The sequence below is a fragment of the Cydia fagiglandana genome, chromosome 2, assembly GCF_963556715.1.
Source record: "Cydia fagiglandana chromosome 2, ilCydFagi1.1, whole genome shotgun sequence".
Lineage (NCBI taxonomy): Eukaryota > Metazoa > Arthropoda > Insecta > Lepidoptera > Tortricidae > Cydia > Cydia fagiglandana.
The window spans coordinates 992,284-1,016,646 of NC_085933.1; the positions used below are offsets into that span (position 1 = coordinate 992,284).

Consider the following 24,363-nt stretch of genomic DNA (forward strand, 5'->3'; position numbering starts at 1 on the left):
CTTTTTTAAGTTTATGAATTACTTAGTCAGTTTTGAGAAAATCTACAAAAATAAATGTAAAAAGCGTCTCAAAACAGACATAAAAATATTTTATATATTAAGAAATATTTTTTCCTGTATTGTTCACTAGACGCTATCGACATTGGGGGCGGACCCGTGCATCTCCGATTATAATAATAACGCGGTGTTAACCGTTTTTCCTTTGTTTCAGATCATATTATTGCATAACGCGGCAACCGCTGGGCAACCATGATTAATAAGCAACAACTTCTTAGATGTTTCATAACCAAGAGATAATAAAACAGGTCACTTTTTATAAAACATGAGTATAACCTATTTTTATCAATATTGAGTGTATTAATGACGATTTTTTTTCTGTCGTCATATGTAAGTAAAATAAACGTAAGGTACTGTTGTAGTAATCAATTAGATCAGCGGTCGGCAACAAGCGGCCCGCGAGCCCATTGCTACTTAGTATGTAATATTGTCAAACGACAATGTCTGATAAAGTCACACATATTAACAAATGTGCGGCCCGCGTCAACTTCCTTAACTACGATGTGGCCCTTGGCTGTTAAAATGTTGCCGACCGCTGAATTAGATGTTGGTTGTTGTCCACCCTTATTTCGATGAACAGCAATAATAATTACGGATTTTGGACTAATCTGTGTGATGTTATGGCACTTTACGGCACTAGTGCGGTAAGTAGCACCACAGAATAAATAATAGTACTACCGTACAGAAAGGAAACTTCCTACAAAACCGAAGTTTGACAGCGGTTCAGGGTCGAATCATGCTATCCCTTTCTAATATATGACACTATCCCTTTCGGCTATTTAGGGTTGTCAAAATTCAAGTGATTATCTTATCTGTGGTCGCGCACGCAGAAGGTAAGTGGTGCCAACCCTAATAATTGCTCGGAGCAATGCCGAGCCGAGCGGAGCCGAGTTTGACCGATCTCAGGAGTTTCGCACCCCTGGTAGCACTTTAAGTGCCTAGGTATATCTAAAGTTGAAAGGACCATAATATGTAGGTACTGTAAAATTTTGTAGGATATAATTATGTGCGATTAAATGAGGTAATTCGCAACGAGTGGCGAATATCTTATACTTTTCACATTTGTATAGAAATGTACCTACCTACTATTATGAAATTTATGAAAATGATAGTACCCACTATCTCTAGGTTCTCAAAACTTGACAAACATTAACTTTAAATAAATGCTTTTTTTCATTAAAAAAGCACACATACATAATTAATAACAATATTATTTTTTTGTATTCTACCTATAGGTACTATAAGTATGTACAGATTTTTATATCGCTTGTTAGGCATTTATTGCGATGAATTAACATTAATTAAAATTCTAATGATTTAATTAAAATAATTTATTTAAACTTACCTGAAATATAAAAAAAATATTTATTATTCCGTTTCTTTTTCTTTCAAAATAACACTGTTTCCAATTTTCATAATCACACTAGTTCGCGTTCACATACTGTCGGTTTTCACTCGAATTCCGAAGGCCCGCGAGTTTTGAACCGCGCGACGACCGATGCGCGCGCCTCTTGTTATGGTCTGTGACCAATGACTTACATTTTTCGATGTTACCTGGCATGATGTCATTGTTAAGGCGAAGTAGGTTCAGAATTCTGTCAAACGTTTGCGTAGTAGGTGCGCCCCCTTGCTTAATCCACACTTAATTTCATAAATGAGTCACATGCGCCGGCTGGAGGTCTCCCGCGTTTCCATTGGTCCCTGTCAATACTGTCATTTGTGTTTTAATTGACTGCTTACCATCAGGTGGGCCGTATGCTTGTTTGTGTAACTAAATTCCATTAGATTTAAAATAATAAAATAAAAATTAAATTAAAAATTAAAACTAATAACATTGTCAAGATTTACAATAAAAATTAAATTAAATTAAATTACAATAAATTACAACCCCGTAAAATTTATACAAATAAAAATATTACATTAAACTAAATATATTACATTAAATTAAATTTATTATTGAAAAGGGTCACCCTTTTAAAGCCAAAGAAATTTTCAAATCGGTTCGAAAAATCGAGGAACAAGGTACATAAAAGAGCAAAAAAACAACAAATAGATATCCCACTGAAACGAGCAAGAAGCTTTAAGTCAAAAAAAAAATAGTTCGTGGAATAAGTACCTAATTAAACTTTTCTTTACTACTTGGCCTTAACAGAAAATCTCCATTTACGCACATGGCCGCACACAATCAATCGATCCCATCGCCACGCGCCCTGCACATGTGTTGGCTAAACAAAAATTACTTTAAATTATGTATAACACGTCATAGGTACTGGTTTCATTCCTACCGTCGCGTCGCTGGTAATTGACAATTCGTAAAGGTGCCGTTCGGATTCAGACTGCACCGGCATTACTGCAGCAGTACTGCAGCGCGACATTACTGCCGCAAATGTCAAAAATACGGGCAATAACCACAGAATAAATAATAGTACTGCCGTCATCATCATCATCATCATCATAATTTAAGAGCATGGCTCTTGTCGGTGGAATATGCGCCAGTTTTCGCGGTCCTCGGCCAGGTTCTTTAGGTCCCTGTAAGACACGACATTTGCTTTTGCTTTTAGTTGTTGTGTGTGTTTATAGCTTGCTCATGGTTTTCCTCTTCCTCTCCTAGCTTCGATTTTGCCTTCTAATATAGTTTTAAAGAAAGTGTCCTGTGTACTGCCGTACAGAAAGGAAATTTCCTACAAAACCGAAGTTTGTCAGCGGTTCAGGGTAGAATCATGCTGTCGCTTTCTAATATATGGCACTATCTTTTTCGGCTATTTAGGGTTGTCAAAATTCAAGCATTATCGTGGTCGTGCACGCAAATGGACGTCAAGTGTTGTCAACCCTAATAATTGCTCGGACCAATGCTGAGCCGAGCGGAGCCGAATTTGGCCGAAGTCAGGAGTTTCGCACCCCTGCAGCAACATCGATTTCGACATTTGCGTCAGTAAACGGCGGCAGTCGGCAGTACTGCTGTAGTCGACTGCATTACTGCAGGGAACGTCACCTTAATCCTTAAGGTACATTCAGCAAAAGTATTGGCTTAGCGCCCGTGCATATAAATGGTTTGCATGCAGGGGTCTAATGTACCACTTTTCTTGACTACATCCATGGATGTAGCCACCACGATGGATGTCAAGAGTGTTTCTATTGGTGCAATAGCTATCAGATATATCGGAGCGCTCAAGGTGCTCACAAATATCTACACGCCTCTATTGCCAAGGCGCTAAGTTAGAATGCGTGTTCAGATATATTCGTGAGCACTTTGGCCGCTGCGATATATCTAATGGCATTTGTATACATATATCCTCTAGCCGCCCAGAGACCTATAAAAGGGTCCTGTTCCATTCCAATTTGAACTTTGTGTTGACAAACTAAAATTTCATTTTGCTTGGCAAGGTTTGAGGTATGGGCGGCTAGAGGATATTGTATGCGGAATACGATTAGCTAATTATAGAATGTATTGTAAACACGTGTTTATAAATAGCTAGTAAATAGGTTTTCAACATCGTCATATCAGCCGAAAGACCTCCACCGCTGGACATTTTTTTTAATTTAGAAAACATAGTCATATAGATTTAACTACGGTTAAGAATATCTTATAAAGTACGTTTTTTCAATAACTTCTACCAGTTTTACCTGAACTAGGAAAATACTGTATCTCAGGTAGAACAATATTAATTACCAAAAGGAAAAAATTAAGAGTGTGCATTTAGGTAGACATCAATTAGATAAGTTTGTACATTATAATGCTTTCCTCAATTATCTCCACAGCGGCCGATCACGTGCTGACGTCATCCAACCCGTTCCTGAAATGTTGACCAGATCGTCGGGCCATCTTGTAGCGGGCCTTCCCAAGCTGCATCTTCCGGGCCGTACTGCCGTATTCGACCTTCACGATATTCACAAGAGACGACACGTACTAGATCCATTCTAGATACGTTATAGTTTAGATATCAACTAGTTCTCTTTTGCAGCGCAATTCGGGCAACTAATGTCACTTTTATGTTAGATAGAATAAGATATCTATTAGATGTGAATTGGATCTCTAAGTCATATCCTGTGGAAATCGTTCAAGAGTATCTCCAGACTCGCGCAAATGTCAAATTTGACAGGTTAGATCTTAAACATATCGTTATCGTATCTTGGTGATGTCTAAAAAGATGTTTAATAGATGTCTATTTCAAAATCCGAATCGGGCCCGTAGTCGCCACTCAAGAAACTTTCTGCTCCAACTTGCCTACCTGCTTATCTCCAAGGAGCTTTCGGCGTTTGTTTTCTATAGAAAGTACCACGTGATCACCGAGCAGCCCTCATAGAAAATGATATATCGGACGCTTTGGCCCGGGCACGGCCCGGTCTAGCGTGATCAACCTTAAGGCTTGCAACAGGGTATTTGACTGTATTCAAAATAAATTATTTTATACCATGGAATAAATAAAGCACCAGAAGATTAATAGAGAAACGTAGACAGCAGTTATTTTTAGACACATTGTATAATTTAAAAACGAGTAAAAAACTAAAAAGAGTAGGTAATTTGATCGTGACGTCACATATATGAAACACTAGCAGTGACGTCATAATCAAAATACCTACTCTTTATAGTTTTATAAGAGTTTTAAAATAGAAATTGTGTCTCAAAATAAGCAGTCTAGGTTTCTCTATTAATCTTCTGGTGCCTTATTTCATGCATGGTTAAAATAATTTATTTGTCCTATTTTTATTCATTTAAAGTTAATTACAATATACAGGATGTTTGGTACATTTTTTTGGCAAATTAAAACTGCAGATAGGTTGAGTCATTTGACACTTCTCAGGCCTAGAAATTTTTAATTTGGTGAAAAAAATATTTTTTTTCACTTCTATGGCAGTTTTTCGTAAATTTCTAACTTTTACTTGAGCAGTAGAAACAAAAACCATGGCCTATTTTTTTTTCTATGCATGAGTAGATAGAAAATGACTCAACCTATCTGCCGTTTTAATTTGGCAAACGATGTACCAAACACCCTGTATATTTACAAATAATTTATTTTAAATACAGTCAAATACCTGTCGACCACTCTGGCTCTCCTGCGTATCTCATCATTACGGTTGATACTTTTACCACTATGGTCTTGGGTTAAGAGTTTTCCATCGTATAAGCACATTTTCAGTAAGGAAAAGGTCGGGAAAGGGTTTTCGTATTTGGCAATAATATTACTTTATATGGGGCATAATATTTTTAGAACTATACAGGGTGATTTCGGGGTCGTGGAGCAAGAGAGCCAGACATTATACAGAATCCAAAGATGATGTTGTTAATTATTGTATATCACCAATAATGATGATTATTTTCCAGATAACAAGTAGGAAAAAACATTTTTGCATACATTTTGGTGACCCTACTCAATGTGACGTCTTGTCGCTTTCTATACAGCGTATGTCAAAAGTCATAGGGTGACCATAATTACTTAAAAGTATAACATTAATTTTGCTTGAAAAATAAGAATAATTAAAGTAATTATCGTTTTTTTTTATTATTATGAATGGGCTTACTCATGGCCACAGACTAGCCGAGGCGTAGACGTGGCCCACGATGGAGCGAGCTCGCCCAGAAGGTGCCTGTTCACTCTTGATTTGAAGGTTGCCGGGTTATAAGAACACGGAAATATAGACGCCGGCAAGGAATTCCATTCCTTGGCAGTGCGCATAAGGAAAGTAGAAGCAAAGCGCTTCGTGCGAATTGGTGGAATATCTACCAAGTAAGGATGGAAACCGGCCGTGCGTCTAAAAGTCCGATGGTAGAATGGGGACGGTGGAATAAGCTCGTGTAGCTCTTGGGCACACTCTCGTTTAATCAAATACTACCATATAATAATGTGGATCATTTACAGAGTCAGAAAAAGTGATTCTGGATCACGACCCAGAAATCACCCTGTATCAGGCTAATAAAGTTAGTTAGTATATTATTTGTGTTGTCGTGGAATTCCATACGCTTTTACACAACCGCACTAGTAGTATAGCCTAAAACCGTTTGAACAACGTTCTAGAAGATAATATTAACATAAATTTGTTTCTCGAATCTTGGACAAAATACCCAATGTGTAAAAATCTTGAATGAATATTATCGTTATCAAGAACAGCAATATTAAAACAAAATTCAAGGAAAACGAGTAATAGGATACAGTCGATACATAATAATTTTTACGATACTGTTAGTGAGTTTTGTGATCGATTCACTAAAACCTGTCGTGAACTAATATAGCCGGTCAAACAAGCTTGTCAGTAGAAAAAGGCCTACATTTTATAAATTTGCCGCTTTTTACTACTTATGGAAATGGCTTGACAGATAATAAGCCATAGGCACCTACTAAAACCATAGTCAAATCAGTTTCTTTTTTCGAACTGTTAAAACGATTTTGATACTATGGAATTTATATGAAACATGTTTTGGCAATGTACCTACATGTGCCACATCACATATTATGTTTTCGATTCAGGCCACAACGCGCACGGTCCCTATTTCAAATACTAATATTTTAGTTATTTACGATACAAGTATGCGAAAAATAGGAAATTCGCAACGTGTGGCAAATTTTAAAACACGACCGAAGGGTTATTAATTTAACCTACCTAATACTTGAATGGCCTTAAATATATTAAAGTGTAATTAACACTCTTTTTTGCGATTTTTTTTCTATACCAAATACCCAAATAATAATTATAATAATATTGTTGCCAAAAAGCCCTGCTTACGTCAATGCTCTTTTCACCTCCACTGGCTACAAAAAATGTTCCTAACGTTTTAACTTAAATAATAACATTGTTCTTGAATATTTGATCTTTGACTTTGTTTTGTTTATCTTTTGTAAACAGGGTTAGAGTGAATTGTAAAAAAACCGGGCAAGTGCGAGTCAGACTCGCGCACGAAGGGTTCCGTACCATAATAAAAAAAAAACAGAAAACAGTCACCCATCCAAGTACTGACCACTCCCGACGTTGCTTAACTTTGGTCAAAAATCACGTTTGTTGTATGGGAGCCCCATTTAAATCTTTATTTTATTCTGTTTTTAGTATTTGTTGTTATAGCGGCAACAGAAATACATCATCTGTGAAAATTTCAACTGTCTAGCTATCATATCACGGTTCGTGAGATACAGCCTGGTGACAGACGGACGGACGGACGGACGGACAGCGAAGTCTTAGTAATAGGGTCCCGTTTTACCCTTTGGGTACGGAACCCTAAAAAAACATAGTTAAGGATCTATAAATAGTCTAAAATTAATTGATTCCATTGTTGTGTTACGACAGTTAAGCAATTTATATTTAAGTTTAATTTAAATTTAGTAAGAATGAAAGTGCGTAATACTATAGACTTGTGTGTATGAATTAGGTATGTACAAAAAATACAGATTACCTACATGGTTAATTTGCGTAACCCCAATGAATCAATAAAATAAAATTAAACAAGAATCACAGCTTCTTAATTACGTAAGTACAATTTTTTGCAATTAACTTTTAACAATTCAAAAGGGAGGAAATCCGCAAGGATTTTGTGGTTATCTTTTATCTATATATACTTGGTCAAGCAAAACTTGTCAGTAGAAAAAGGCGCGAAATTCAAATTTTCTATGAGACGATAACCCTTCGCGCCTACATTTTTTAAATTTGCCGCCTTTTTCTACTGACAAGATTTGCTTGACCATCTATATGTCGTTATGTCGTAACAAGCCTCATCGCAATACTGAAGATCTACCGCGAACCACCTTGCCTCCCTGTCAAACTTACGTACAAATTTACAAGTGCGATAGAGAGGCAATACATCGAACGTGGTTCGCGGTAGGCTCTCTGGTACAGTCGCCATTAGATATATCGGAGCGGCCGAGGTCGTCAAAAATACCTACACACAACACACAATTCACAATAGAGGCGTGTGCAGATATTTGTGCGCACCTTTGCCGCTCCGGTATATTTGATGGCAACAGGGCTATAACCGCGAAAATCGTAGTTCGCAAATTGCGGGCATTTTTCTCTGTCACTCTATCCTCCTTCATTGGAGTAAAAGAGAAAGATCCCCGCAATTTGCGAATTTCGGTTTCGCGCGGTAGTCCCTCTGTTACGGTCTTGATGTTAGATTCATATAAGAAGTTATGGTACCTAATTTCCCTGGAAGATTGTAAGAAAGTACCATTAGTACCCAATGTGAAAGAGTCCTCTTATTAGTTTGGGGTCATCCATTAATTACGTCACACGAATTTCTAGGTTTTTTGACCCCTCCCCCCCTCCTTGTCACACTTGGTCACATTTGGCAAACCCCTCCCCCATAGTGTGACGTCACATTTTTTCTACGAAATCGCCAAATCGAATTAAGTAAGTATCTAAGTATTATTAATATTTTATCAAAATATTTTTGACGATATAAATATTAGTAATTTTATAACCCAAAACTGCTAAGGAAAGAAAATTAAACGAATAAAGACGATTATCGTTTTAAAAACTTGTTATTTATTTAAATGTACAGCGAATAAAATAATTTAAACAAATTTTCGGTTACTGATGAAGTAAAAGTGACGTCACAAAGTTTGTGTCTCCCCCTCCCCCATGTCACAATATGTCACATTTTCTTAACCCCCTCCCTCCCCCTAAACGTGTGATGTAATTAATGAATGACCCCTTTCAGGATCTGGCCTATAACCGCGAACATCGAAGTTCGCAAATTGCGGGTATTTTTCTCTGTCACTCTAATTATACGCCTTCTGAGATCTTAGAAAAATAGAGGGAAATCTCATACATATTTGGTATATTTATAAAATTAGAATGCGCTCCTTTACACCTCCGTTGAAAGAATTGTCACAGGGAAGACGAGTGCAAAGTGAAACCTAAAACTCTGTCGAGACAGATTCTGCGCGCGATTCGGGAAATGAATAAGAGATACACTAGATATGAAATAGTAAAAATATGTGACGTTCTACTGAAAAAAGGTACCTTATTGGCGGCTGGCGCCGCGATTCGGGAAATGAATTAGAGATTCACTAGATATGAAATAGTGAACATATGTGACGTTCCACGGAAAAATTTACCTTATGGCGGCCGGCGCTTACGTCGCATAGCGCCGCAATAATATTGGAGCAACGTTAATAATAGCGTAAGCGCCAACCGCCATAAGGTACCTTTACCCGTGGGACGACACATATCTTTACTATATCGTATCTAGTTAATCTCTAATTCATTTCTCGAATCGCGCCGTCTGGCCGATATTAGCTATGTCACAACCAAAAAATTAGGCTCCAATATTTGATATGCTGGAACTTTCAGGAGGAAGTATTAAAAACTACCTTTAAAAGATGAGTTCCAGTAAAGCCTATTGTTTTTTAAATAAATATACCTACTCTACTCGTACTTACTGAATTGGTGCTAATAATGATACTAAACGCGTCAACGTTACGCACACGATGACGTTCTATATTTCCCGGATATCGCCGAAACTAGAAATAAGTGGCAGGTAAACAAAGCACAAGTAGGTACTTACCAGGGCCTACCTACTCGACGTGATGCCTCTATCACACTTGTCAATTCGTACGTAAGTGTGACAGGGAGGTAACACGTCGAACGTGGTTCGCGGTAGACCCTCTAGTACCGCTACAAGTCTATTTAAATAAGCAACAAGTAGATGTAGACCTTTGCAAACTTACCTTGGTTTAACTCTATCTACTTGTTGTGTTATTTTAAACGTCAAACTTCTATGAATAAATTAAGCGTTGGTGGCCTAGCGGTAAGAGCGTGCGACTTGCAATCTGGAGGTCGCGGGTTCAAACCCCGACTCGTACCAATGAGTTTTTCGGAACTTATGTACGAAATATCATTCGATATTTGCCAGTAGCTTTTCGGTGAAGGAAAACATCGTGAGGAAACCGGACTTATCCCAATAAGGCCTAGTTTACCCTCTGGGTTGAAAGGTCAGATGGCAGTCGCTTTCGTAAAACTAGTGCCTATGTCAAATCATGGGATTAGTTGCCAAGCTGACCCCAGGCTCCCATGAGCCGTGAAGAAGAAGAAGAAACTTCTATGAATAAATTTTATTATGACGTTTAAATTACGCTTGCACTGCGTATGCTATTAAAACCGTTGCAGAATTGTTTTGGTCTAACTTAGCATAGGTATAAGTAAAGGTTGCGCAAATTCATCACTTAGGTAGGTACCTAGGTATATTATACAATGCGCAAATTTTCCATGATCTTCTTGAGAGTCTTGAGACCTCGGTGAGATGTCATATTCGTGGCAATTAGGTATAGGTATTAGGTATTATTAACAGGTACTTATTTTATTTGTATCATGTATATTTAGCTCCAGGCTACCACACAGGCACAGGCAGGGTAACTTATTCTGTGCTTCAGGTGTGCAGGGTGTGCTTATATACTTAATTCATACACAGAATAAATATATGTACACGAAGTACCGTAAAACGGGGTGAGTACCTTGGTTTCGCGGGGAGAGGTGAGTTATGAATGGGGAGAGAAGGTTTGAGAGGGGGGTGAGAAGGGATTTTAAGGCTACTGCTACAGAAATTATGTATTCCAATTTAAAATGGAGCTATAATATAGTAATACGCATAATAAAAAAAAATCGATCCAACAATCTTCCAAAATCACTTTTGTATAAAAACCCCTCTCACCCTAAATACGAGGCACTACGGGGTGAGGTGGTTTTTCCTATTTATCGTCAAAGTTATGAAATGGAACTACCCAAAATAAAATAAAAACTAATATACAAATGTCCGGAACACTTATTATATACTTACACCATTCAGTTTTCATATGTAAAAATAAAATGTTATCGAGGTTTGCATTTCAGTTTTGACCCTACTCACCCCATTTTATTACGGTAGTGATGAATAATAAACTGTCATTTCATGATATCTACGGCCCCGACACTATCATGGATACTGACATTACTTTGACGGAATGACGTTTTTAGTGATAGTGTAGGGAGTGTCATGAAGGAATGACGGCAAGTAATGAAGTTTATTTAAATAATTTCCATCAGTATTGGAGTTATGTCAAAGTAATGATACTAGAAATGACATTATACTGACAGTGAATTGATTAGAATGATGAAATCAGAAATGACAGAAAGAATGATGGACGATAATGAAGTTATTAAACATTTTTAATATTTTTGAAGAAATGTCAAAACAATGACATTATACTGATAGTGAGTGGAGCGCATCACTCTAATCCCTCATTCCATCATTTAAAGTACTTTAGAAGAAGGTTTTATACTAACAAGAGTCATTACTGGCATTTAAATCAATAAGTGAAGTATACCTACTCTATTAATATCATTGCTCTAAAGTTTATTTTCACTTGACTCTCAAGAAAAAAGGAAAACATGCAGAATACGATACATAAAGAAAATCTCTGTCCCTTTCTAAAAATTTTCCATACATGAAATAAAAATTAAAAACCTTTTATTTTAAGTTGTTTACAACAATTTAATTATATTTTTACCGGGAAACGCGAAAATCGAAATTTAGTTATCTGCCTCTTTATCGTTCGAATATGCAAAAGTGAGGATGATGATGATGAAAAGTGATAGAGAGGTTAGATAACGAAATTTCGTGTTTCGCGGTAGACCCCCAGATTGTGATGGATTGTGGTAGTGGCGCCCCCTACGCAGAGTTTCGAGTAATATTCCCTATTCAGGGAAATAGAATAATATTACGCAATACTCTGCGTAGGGGGCGCCTCTAGCACATACTGAGGGCTTACCGCGTAATTTCGTTTTCTGCCTCTTTATCACTCTTGCGTATTCGAGCGTTAGAGACTGATAACGAAATTTAGATTTTCGCATTTCGAAGTAGACCCTCTGAATTTGCTAGTGGACCCTACGCCGACTTTTGCGTAATATTCCCTTTTGCGTTTTATTTCGTGCATGGAGTTCAATATATTTTTTAAAATATGGTCAACATCCCTATTTCGTATATTCTGTATATGGCCTTATATAATAACATGTTGTAAGTATGCATCTATCCTATAAGTAAACTCTCTGGTTTATGGCATTATTCATAAACGCGTTACTGGCCTGAATTAGCTATGAATAGTTTTGATCTTCTCGTTTTGGTCTTTATCTCTCATTTTGACTTATGTATTTGTAAGAAAGGGATAAAACATATTAACTAAATCAGGCCTGTAAAGCTTAAAAAGTTTTATGACTAATTGAGAATGAATAGTTAGTGTTTATGGTTGAATGTTCCATATAAGACTATCCCGTTCGAACTTGCTTTATGACGGACTCTTTTTTTATACCTCCTTACTTCGAACCTCCATAGATATTGATTTTACTAAACGTCAGGTCAACCGCAGAAACCCCGACTAGTTTTAATCAGCAAAATCCTAACCACTTTTTTAATAATTATGTACAAGTATTAGTATTTCTGATACCCCAAAAACCTGTGTCTTAAAGGTCCTTCCCTCAGCATAATATATAGAATGCGACAGAAAAATGCGGTACTAAAGACTTTTTCATAAGGATCTGAAACGAAAAGAGATACTCAGATAAAGTTCGAAGGAACACAATATAGATCTTTAAGACGAAATAAATTGTATTCAGTTTTCTTCAAAACATCAATTAAATTTCTGCCATAGCCGTTTTTATTTTACTAACCAAATAAAAACAAAGTACATATTTTTATTATAGGTAAGTTAACTAGGTTACATATCAGGTACCTTTTTTCTTAACCAAATACGCATACATTCTTAACATCAAAACATCAAAACATCAACATTTATTCAGCAAATAGGCCACAAGGGCACTTTTACACGTCAACATTGAATTTACATAAAAGCAAAAATAATAACATCAACAATTTTATAAAATAAAACTAACAATTCAATCTAACGTATTACAATTACTAAGAGATGTATATGGTCTCTTAATGTCGAATTACATACAAAATACAGATAAAAAAACACACACAAAAAAAATCTATAATATTTAGAGGTGTAAATGTCTCTAGGTGTCAGAACTATAAGATTATATAGTTTATCAAGTTATCCTTAGAGATGTATAAGGTCTCCAAGAGTCAATATCCTGTATAATTAATACATTCATTAAAAGAAAAGAAACATACGAGAACAGAATGAGGCGTCTCACTGTAATTAATTAATAAAAGTTACTAAGTATAATAGCTCGTGTTAGCTTAACAGACCAGTCTCCACAAACAGCACCCGTTCACGAGTATGACGCGTATCTCAGCCATCGCCTCCCTCAACCTTCATTCGGGAAAGTGGCGACCCGATCAACAACGCCACCGTAAGCAAAGACTTTTAAGCGAGCATGACATGTTCAAGCTACCGGCCTATATTAATATTAAAATAGTAATAACATGTAGCTGTAAGACACGGCATTTTGTGCTCATATGTTACATAAAAAGACAGTAATATAGCTTCACATAATTACTAGCCTAAGTTGACTTAGAGATGTAAAGGTCTCTAAGTGTCAGAAACATTAAAAATATAGGTAAGTATGTACAATCAAAAATAAAAATCAAATAAATAAATATGTACTTAGAGATGTATAAGGTCTCCAAGTGTCCAAAACTAAAATTAAATTAAACAATATAATCAAGCGAGAACATCATTGTCTCATGTGTCAATTCTACTGTGTCAACACTAGCATATTTAATTCACAATGTAAAAAAAAACAATATTTATTTAATTCTTATTATACTAATGAAATCAAGCTACCGGCTTAAAAGCATCTCTATCGTTTATAAAATCATTTACAGTGTAGTACGCCTTACGTAACAAGGAGTGCTTAATGTGCGACTTAAATTTATGAAGTGGTAAATCCACTACATCAGTGGGGACTTTGTTATAAAAACGTGTACAGTTCCCGACGAAAGACGTACTAACCTTACGGAGGCGGTGGGCGGGCACAGCAAGTTTATGTTTGTTTCTAGTGTTATAGTTATGGATATCACTGTTAACCTTACATAAAAGAAGAATCCAGTAGGTACAGTCAGCGCCGTATAGTAGGTAGCATCCAAAGTAACTATTCAAATAGTTCGGTACACCATATAATAATAGGTATGTATGGCGTACCGAACTATTTGGATAGGTACTTTGGATGCTACCTACTATATGATGCTGATCGTACTTTAAGAATAGTTTGATTCCCGGTTCGTGGTAAGAATAATAAAAAAAAATTGTATACATTTTTTAACTACCAATCTTTCACACAGTCATGACGCACGCACGCACGAAAAGGTTGAAACAAATAAATATTCTTTTTAGTTACCTATTTATTTTTCTGCATTTTTCTGGCTCATCGGATATAGAGTTGCCACAGTACATAGTATATTTAGTTACGACAGGTTAGAAATATTTGAATCGATGCTTGAATAATGTCTTGGTTTTGTGTTCTTCAAAACGTACACTACAACATAACTAAGAACGGTTAGGAAAATAATAACTTAAAATTCCCCGTGACAAGTAATGATGAAAATACTGATAGAAATACTGATAAGTGTGTGGGGAGATTTAAGAATGTCATGACCTGACTGGACCAAACGCTGGAGAGTGATGAAATTTCATGTCATTGCTAATGATAGTGTCGGGGCCGTAATCAAAATCTGGCCACGGTATAATATACTTATTTAGGTAGGTACTATTAATAAATGTCAATTCATAACTTTCAAAAATGAATTCTACGTTGCTTGGACTATAGTATTTTAATCTATTCTATGGTAGGTATTAACGCTTCGCTTCCTATTCACAATGAGTACCTAAACTGGTTCCGAACTAATGGCAATCAGTGATCACCCTATCTAACTTCGTCTCTGATTGGTGGAAACAAGCCACACCGTCTGCGTAAATTGTTCGCCGAGAATATTCTTATTTAAGTACGAATTATTTACTAACAATGTTGTAAAATACGTATTTACTCAGCTAAATTGTCGCCTGCTGTATTTCCGGACCGATAAAACCTTCAAACCTTCAAGAGACGAGCGAATTACCTATCTTAAAGGCCGGCAACGCATTTACAACCCCGCTAGTGTAGCGGGTATCCATGGGCGACGGTAACCGTTTACCATCAGGCGATACATCGGCTCGTTTGCCTTCTACATCGTAAAAATCGGCGTCACTATCATATTTCAAGCAGACTGTAACACATTAACGTGAATCACAGACTGTGATACCTTTAACCGCGTACAAGATTTTGAAGTCTTTAATGGAGCTCAGATTTAAAGAATAACTGTCCCAAATGAAAAGATTTTTTAATACCACGTCTGTGGCTAACAAGCATACGGCCCACCATATGTTAAGTAATCATACCGCACCTATGGACGCCTGCAACTTTAGTGGTGTTATGTATGTACGCGTTGTCGACCCTTTTAAAAACCTGCAGACTCCTTTTTAGAAGAACCCCACACCATAACTAAGTATAGCCCCTCGCCAAAACCTCGGCAGGAAACTCATTCCACAGCCGGAGCGTCGCTCGGCGGAAAGAAATTCCTCAAAAACGGCTGTGGTTTGTGCTTCGTCTGTTATATACTTATAGGGCGTTCTGAAAACTTCGACATTCGATTTTGAAAACGGTTAAAACCATTGTTGTTCTTCAAATGTGGTTGTCTAATTAGTAAATAACTACATTGTCACTAATAAACAGCCGAATTCCTTTCCAATCTTCGTCATCTGTTTTCTATTTGAATATGATTTCAATATATTACCGCCACTTGCGAGTATTTAAAGTACCGCCAAGGCCGGTTCGGTGCAAATCGATGATGACAATGACTTTATTTAGGCACGTCATTCGGTAAGTTTACCTACTTAATATCTGGTTTAGCCCATTGGTTGACTGGTTGACCCTCCTTTTTCTTTGCCTAGTCGGGTAAACATAATAAGTTTGGATTGCCGTTTGCCAAGGGGCAACTAAACATGCGGTTTCCAAATCATAGGTAGTGGGTTTGGGCCCTTTCTGAACACAATAGGTATTTTTCAAAATGTACAGCATGTACGCGTGTACAGTAGGCAAAACTATTAGCTTTAGCATCCCTGGCAGGGATTCCCTGCATACAAATGTGTATTTTTATTTATTTAATCCAAATAAAACGAGATTACAGTGAATAAGCACTTTTTTGCCAAAATGTAGAGCAGTTTGTTGGCAGTGTTGGCACTGGCAGAATGCAGAGTATGCAGGGGTGCCAAGATAACAGCTTTCCTGACTGTACCTAAATATGCCACGCCGATATTAAATAAAATAACGCCTTACGGAATATAATAGTAAATCGTAAATCTGAATATATTGCTAAATTTGCAAGGATCTTCTTCTTTGTATCTGTACCTACATTTTAAGTACTTAGGTACCTATTTAGTGCAGTAGTCCAAAAGCATCTCTTGGCCTCCGGTCTGATCATGCCTGTTGGCTTTCTTGTTATTCTCTCAGTGCTGAGGATCTTGACATCATGTCCTTCTGTTGGCCAGATTTCTCCATAGTACTTATTCTGTTCCTCAGCAAGCGCATAGCCTTATGCAATGCAGTACTTTTACACACACACATCTTATACAGTACTTTTGGGCACATCCTCTAGCAGAGGGTGGGCCTTGAGGTTTTAATTCCTTTTAATTTTACCCGTTCTTAAGTATAATTCTCATCAGCTTGCTTATTTTTTATTTATTTTGTAATTTAGGTGACCAAGTACAATCAAGTCTTCCCTAATATGTGACAGTTTTCTTAAGGTCATTAAGAAAATATTGGGTCCAAAAAAACTCTGCAATTGGAATTTTGAAAGAAAACAAGGCATGTAGATAGCATAAACTTTACTCCTTAAAATATAAAACATTTCTCATCAGAGACTGTTCAGTCCCTCCCAATCTCCCAGGAATGGTGCATAATAATAACTTATAAACTATAACTTGGCGAATGTTACACATATATCCCTACCCACAACAGCAAGAATAGGATTCCAAAGCCAGAGAACAGAGCTGCAACGAGGGACAAGAGAAGTTCCTTAAACAAGTCCCGGTTGCCTTTAGAGCTTGTGACTTCGTACACGAAGAACCACGCTGTGAAGAAGATGCCAATGCCCAGGAGAAGCATCGTTAGGTGCGGGAAAATCGCCGGGTTGATAGGCGAGGCATAGCGCACCATAGATTCGATTTCCAACTAGAAACAAAGTAAAATAATGAGATACATGCTTTAATAGTGATTACATATGCGAAAATCGGAAAGAAGAAACACTTACAGTCATTTTTATGTGGTTTTTAATCAAGACAAAATACACGAAGCACGAATGTAAATTGACAATCGCCGGCCAAAGGAAACGTCAGCGTTTAGGGCACTTTCCGTTATACGCAGTATGGAGTGAATTGAAAGAAATGAATATTGATTGCTAATAGATTTGATTATTTAAATTATTTAAAAAGTTTAAATAAAATACATTTTTATATTTTCTTGTTGTGTGTTATATTGGTCTACATTTAATCTTCATTGATTGTGCTTTTAGATGAATGCAGTCATGCGTACAATGGAATGTTATGTGTAACAAATGCGTTCATAAAAAGCCATGTTATAGATTGTGGGCTATACAAAAAAAATGTGCTGTGTTTTATGTTGTGCTTATAAATCATGCTTCTTATTTTGTTTTACCTGATTTATTTTAATTCAAAATTTATTAAAATCTTGTTGAACGCAGCTGAAGATTATTGACGTTTGACTTGATTGACAGCTTTTTGACATACTTCAGTTGACAGCTGATTTCCCTGTTTATTTCGTTCGTGTTTCTATTGTGTTTTTCTTATAAAACATGTTCTTTATCAAAATGATCACTTAAATCAAAAGTGCTGGTCATAACGGAACAATGTCGTCACAATGTTTTATCATGAACGTGGAGCCTGGGGCGCAGGCACATACAAGTGACGCCAAACCAGCAGTGAAGGACAAATTGATGTCATATGAAGAGAAATCCGTAGGGTCTACGGCCTTCTTTAAGTGCGAAGCGTGCCCGTACATGGCTCTAGCTGAGGATGACATAAAGTTCCACCTGTTCACGGCACATCCCGACCTCGCAAAGAGCAACGGCCTCGCGGACAACATACAGATCCACTGCCCAGGTTGTTCGAGCATTTTCGACGCGGAAGAGACCTTACGGAACCATCTCCGCAACCATCACAAAATGGGGATCAAAGACGTCAAGAAAATGGTCAAAAGCCTCGTCCAACTTGCACTAAAAGATGCCAAATTAAAGAAAGAAGACAACACGAGTCAGTCTACGCCTCAGGAAGCTGACGTTAAAATACCACAGGTTATCGAAATAGTTCCAGATATTGTTAATGCAAATAATGAATCTCTGCCTCAAGGTGTTGCTTTCATATCTGTGGATGAATTGCAGAAGATGAGCACACCAAATTTTGAAAAGGTTGATCCCAAGGAGATCATACAAGAAGCTAGCATAAACATTGTGTATACAAATCCGATTTCAACCCAGTATGTGAATGTGACCAATGCTGTGACTCCGGTGACAGCTTGTAATGTCTTACAAATGTCCAGTGTCACTCCAGACCTGATTTCATCTATTCAACCTAGAAAACCCATAGATAGTAACATCAATCAGTCTATGGACAGCATGGATCCAGTCAACAGGCTCGGCAAGCTGGCAAAACTCATGTGTAAACCTCTGAATACAGCTACTGATAAGACGGAGGAGAAAATAGACCAGGAAACTTTGCTGTGCTCAGTCAACAATTGTCGGTTTCGGTTAAAAAGCGAAGAAAAATTAGCATATCACAGAAAATGCCATTTTAAAAATATATTTAAATGTCCGGAGTGTGCCATGGTGTTTGTGGATACGGAGGCAATACACACACATCTCTGGAAGACGCATGAGATAGACATGGAGATGCCGACATGCGAGATTTGTGGGTTTAAAACATACAAACGGGCCAGGTACAACCAGCATATAAAGTGCCATGGGAAGGTGAAGGCTTATCCTTGTAAGTTGCAGTCACATTAATGTTGTTGGATTAATTAACCAATTACTAGTATTTATTGCACACCCCTAAAATGTGTAGTAGTAACAGTAACAAGTTCCTGAGTCTATAGTGTTAATGTGATGTGATGTGCATTTTTCTCTATTTATTAACTGTATAAATTAACTTTAATAATGTAAACAGACTTTTGAATAGCAACTGTCCAACTTACCAATAGTTATTATTGGATGTGTTGTGTAATATTATGTCATTATAATATGTAGGCAGAGCTTTAGTTGGTTATTGTGCTTGATATTGCGGGACTGTTGCAAGTGCTACATTCTCTCCAAATTTTTTCCTTCCAGAATATGGTAGGTACTTATAAAAATGCTGGAATAATGGATCTTCATTAGCATGACTCTCAAGTTTAAGTTTCTGATTTAGGCGAACAATATAGTGTGCTGGAATACTATGAATAGTAGGGTTAGCATGCTCATTAGGGTAAAGTTTCAAGTTTAAGTTTTCAATTTAGGCCACAGACCCTACAATATTCACAGTCCCCTTTCTCTTTATTCTGTAACCTTTCTCTTCCCAATTTCAGGTACCATCTGCAAAAAATCCTTCAAAACCGCCAACCAGCTCTCCAAGCACAAAATGTTCCACAAGGAAGACCCAGCGCACAAATGCTCCATCTGCCCGCAGCAGTTCCTCACCAAGCGAAGACTGAAGCTGCATGTGTCAGCAGTCCATGAGAAGCTGAGACCGTTCAAGTGTTGCCATTGCGATTATACTGCTTCGAGGAAGGATGAGATGAAGGTGCATTTGAGATCACATACTGGTGAGTGTCATGTACAAATAGCAACACTCCTAACTTTACATTGTTGGACCTTATTACGAAAGGCATAAGGTCCACCGATGTACAGTTAACAGTGTGGGCGGTGGTACCATGGACCTAATTAACCGAGTGTTACAGCTTGGGCAAAAATTCTTTTGCATGTTATGTTCTTGTCTGCAGGCCGCATTTATCATCCGATTGTCGTGAAATTTGGTTAGTAGGTTGGGTAATTATACAAAATGACAGCTGGGTTAATAATACATTTGAATTTTTAGGAAAACTTTGTAGATTGATGCAGCCCCAAAAAGGGTTAAAAAACGATTGTTTGTAGAGGCGGGTGACATACCTGACTGACATAGGTTACACTTTTTAACGTGAAAGTGCTTTTTTCATTATTTGCGATTATCGTCCTTCCAGCTGCGATGTATACAATTAATGTTAGGGTATTCAAGGTGAGAAACTTGCAGTATCGTACCATATTAATTTACAGTAAGCGACAGACATAAAAATTAAAAAGATGATTTTTGTCAGTTGGACTGGTCATACCACTGTTCCCAGCGAATGGAATTAACATTTCCGTACATTTTTAACTTGTTATTTACTCTATTTCAGGCGACAAGCCCTATTCGTGTGATCAATGCAGCTACCGCGCCGCCGACCACAACGCCATGAGACGCCACAAAAAAGTACACACTAAAGAAGTCGCATATAAGTGCAAACATTGTCCGTTCAGCACCATTCAATCGAACAACTTCGCAAGTCACATGATCTCAATGCACCCCAACGTGACGTCAACTGATCTACACCGCTGCCCATACTGTGTCTTCAAGACTGTCAGTAAAGATAAGTACCTCACCCACCTTACTACTCACACTGATAAAGAAGGAATACAGTTGTTAATAGAAATGACCAAGTCGAAAAAACTAGCTTGGACTGTACCGCGCGAAACTACGGAGAAAGTTGAAGAAACAGCCAAAGTCAATGAAGAAAGTAAGGAACAGAGCCCTAAACCAGTTAACGATATCCCTATTGAAGTGTATGATTGTGATAGTTTGTCTGAAACATTATCGCAGAATTTTTCCAAAAATTATGCAAATTCTGCCAATGAAAAACAGCAAAGCAATTTCGATTCGCAAGTTATCGTAACTGATCTTAGTAAAGACGATAATAATTCCGACTGTCTTATTTCTGAAAGTTCAAATGATACTTTAATGGATAGGCAGTATACTACACAACATACTCTGCAGAATTTAACATATGATGCTACTCAGGGGAACCTACACTATTTGAATACTTCAGTCCCAATGGAGCAGACTTTGTGCCCAAACAGCACAGTGAACTCTTTAGTGTCGAATCATTCAGTAATTAGCAATATGAGCAACAATATCATGGCTAATTTCCCCATCCGACTCCCACCAGCACAACTGTCCATGCAGAACATAACTTTAAACCCTGTCCATAAAATTTCCCTCCCAATGACTAAAGTTACCGGACCTATCATAAAACCTACACAAATCCTACCAGTACCCTCATCTAGTAATTCCCCTGTCAATTTAATAGAGCCAGATGGAATGCCTAGGAAAAAACCTAAAATATCAGTGAAAAGTAATCTGATATTAAAAGGTCCTGATCAGGAGAATATGTTCCATTCTCAGCAAAAGATGGCGTTTAAAAGATTAGAAGATAATGAGAGATTTGGACTAGGAGCAGTTACTTTTAATAACCTAATAACAACTCAGTTTATGCAGCTACAGCCAGAGCCAGAGCTTAGCGAATCCCCTAGTAATATCATACCATACCCTCAAGAAACAATGCTCCATGATGCCTCCACACCTCCCGTAGACAACGTTGACAACTCACAGATGTTCACATTCAACAGTCAGATGAACGTAAACTCCATCATCCTTCCACCGCCTCAAAAAATACAAAATAACGATCCTAGTTACATTAAAATAGAAGCTACGATTAAACAAAATACGCAATCTCCGAGTTTAGAGCGCATGTGTAACGCTAACATAATGAGTAACCAGTCTCTAAGCAGGGAGTATAAAGCATCACCACCTTTAGAAGATATTCATAAGAACTTCAAAGAGATAAAGAATGAAGTGAAAAGCGACGCTTTTTACAACATGGCTATGAACAATACAACGACAAATCCTTCTATAATAGATCAGTACTTAATTGATAATATTATTGGAGAACAATATTCAGGACATCTAGATCTTTCTGCTGGAACTTTAGATGTATCCGATCCTCAGAACGATGTCATCGAAATAGATGATAATTCAGATGACAACAAACTACTATCTCGGTATGAAATGAACTTTCCTTTAGAATCTCTGTATTTAATGCATAATGATTTCCATTTTCTAGAAAACGACGTGCCTAGTGTGCCTAATGAAGTAAATGAGATTAACAGGATAGTGACAGAAGTCCCTATATTAAATCAGAAGGAGATCTCACATACAAGTGAAGGTTCTAGTAATGATTACCCTAATTTTATACAAGGCAAGAAGGATCCTATGATGAACACGTCGGTCAGACAGTCTGTAAATAAAATTAATGTAAAAAATATTGAATTGATGAAGGACAAATGTAAAGAATATTAATGTGAAGACCACCAAAAAATAATGATTGTAGAAATTTTTTTTTTCATATAGAAACAAAGTCAGTAATATCCACGTGCTCCTTAGAATACCTTAGTAGAAAATTCAGCTTTTGGAAAACAAATGCATGTTGTTGATCTTTGCTTCTATCGTCATTATCATACAAATGTAAATAATATTAGGCTATTTGTAGATGTAAGGATATGTTAATACGTTTTAAAAGACTGTTTGTTACTATGATTATTAAAATATACTGGGTATTATTTACTCTTTTGCTTTGTTTTATTATAATTTTTGACTATGTTCTTCTTGCCCTATTTAATTGAGGAATTTAATGAGGGTTTTCAAAGGGGTCACCAGTGTCACCACTCGAAAACGTTATTTCATTATTTTTAGATCAGCCTAGATCTATACATCTTATATAAGAAAGTCTCCCGCCGCGTCTGTCTGTATACGTCGCGATAACTCAAAAACTGCTGAACGGATTTTCATGCGATTTTCACCTATTAATAAAGTGATTCTCGAGGCTTAGGTGTATATAATTTGTTAAGGGTAACACGTGCGAAGCCGGGACGGGTCGCTAGTACACGAATAAAAGGGGAATCGTCTCATACTCGTACTTTGATTAGTTTAAAAATTGTTTTCACTCCATGCAAAAAGGGCAATAAAATGCCAATGAAAACCGCTTTCCATTTCCCTATACATTAACGCAATGAAAACTTGTAATTTTGTATGGAAGCCTTATTTTAAAATGACCCATTTTCACGGCTCTGAGTATACCTATTTACTTGCATACAAAACAAGAACACATTTAACGCGGGTCATCCGTTTCACCCACAAAATTAAATCAATCGACAATGGAACAATGAAATCTCGAAATGTTTCTGGTCACTGCATTTATTAGTGGTAGTTAATTCAAATGTATAATTATGTATAATATATACAATACAATACAATACAAATACTCTTTATTGCACACCTCATTACAGAAAACAATACAAATAAAACAACAGGTGTAACTAGCCGTAAGCCCTATCTATAAATATAAAACATTTAAGTAATAAAAAGCCTTAATTATGAAATTGAATTAGATTTTACTCATACTTCAATATAAATATTAAGTTAAAACGTTTGATAACAACGCCATCTGTGGGCAGTGGAGGGAATTAAGTTCATAACAAGTTATGTATTGACCGACGGAGCGTTATCAACGAGACACCTAACGTTCAAGTAGTTGCGTAAGAAATCCATAGATGGCTCTAGGAAGTGACATCAATCAAAAATAAATCTTACGTGTGAGGCACAAGGGCTACACAGATAATGTGTCGTTACGACCTTTGGTTCTGAGGTATCAAATGTCTTAATTACAGAGCGTGTCTGAACTACTTCGTCGGGCCAAAATAATTCTTAAGTGAAAGATGTAAGGTTGATTTTTGTAGATAATTCGTTGAAGATAGGTATCATTTTCAAGGTGAATGTGACTGAACTAAGGGTGGAGGCGCAGGTGCGCTCGTAACTCGGACATGATTCTTGGAAGAGATGTCTGAGGTAGGCAGGTGTTCTGTCTCAACTAGGGGTGGCGCGCAGGTGCGCTCGTACTTCGGACATGATTCTTGGAAGAGATGTCTCAAGTAGGCAGGTGCAGCACAGATGTTTTGACTGAACTAGCGTGTCTGAGTTAGCAACGAATCATATAAAAGGGCTGAGAGGAGCGGTCACAAGTTTAGTTTATCTTCAGCATCCGGACCGACACCTGACTTTGGTTTTCATAAAGTGCGTCAAAATTACTGGTGAGTGGAAAAACTCTGTTCATTTTTCTAAGTGTTTGGCTTTATCGAGGAAAAGACTATGTCTTTGTCTCATAGAGTTAATATTTGGAATTCGTATCTTTGTTTGGCGTTGTGGAGACAATTTTATGTTTCCATAATGTTTA

The 24,363-nt window shown here is 37.1% G+C and overlaps 3 protein-coding genes across 3 annotated transcripts in view; 1 reads left to right on the top strand and 2 right to left on the bottom strand.

Annotated features, from left to right (window-relative positions):
- Positions 1-24,363, bottom strand: part of LOC134673879 (scavenger receptor class B member 1-like) — a 353,882-nt gene that overhangs the window by 16,798 nt on the left and 312,721 nt on the right. The window lies entirely within an intron of this gene.
- LOC134679562 (transmembrane protein 258) lies at positions 16,827-17,377 on the bottom strand. The gene is made up of 2 exons (XM_063538518.1): positions 17,267-17,377; positions 16,827-17,187 (listed from the first exon to the last, which is right to left on the bottom strand). The coding sequence occupies exons 1-2, from the start codon at positions 17,270-17,272 to the stop codon at positions 16,948-16,950; spliced, it is 246 nt and encodes an 81-aa protein (XP_063394588.1). The 5' UTR covers positions 17,273-17,377; the 3' UTR covers positions 16,827-16,947.
- LOC134673367 (RE1-silencing transcription factor-like) lies at positions 17,826-22,697 on the top strand. The gene is made up of 3 exons (XM_063531342.1): positions 17,826-19,013; positions 19,591-19,827; positions 20,437-22,697. Exons 1-3 carry the CDS (start codon positions 17,882-17,884, stop codon positions 22,431-22,433), a joined length of 3,366 nt encoding a protein of 1,121 aa, XP_063387412.1. The 5' UTR covers positions 17,826-17,881; the 3' UTR covers positions 22,434-22,697.

What these genes read in the sequence shown, in the direction of transcription:
- LOC134673367 (XM_063531342.1), top strand. Translation starts at nt 17,882, where the DNA reads ATGTCGTCACAATGTTTTATCATGAACGTGGAGCCTGGGGCGCAGGCA. An exon ending in GAAGGTGAAGGCTTATCCTT is followed by an intron (nt 19,014 to 19,590) that starts GTAAGTTGCAGT and finishes TCCCAATTTCAG; the next exon opens with GTACCATCTGCAAAAAATCC. An exon ending in GCATTTGAGATCACATACTG is followed by an intron (nt 19,828 to 20,436) that starts GTGAGTGTCATG and finishes ACTCTATTTCAG; the next exon opens with GCGACAAGCCCTATTCGTGT.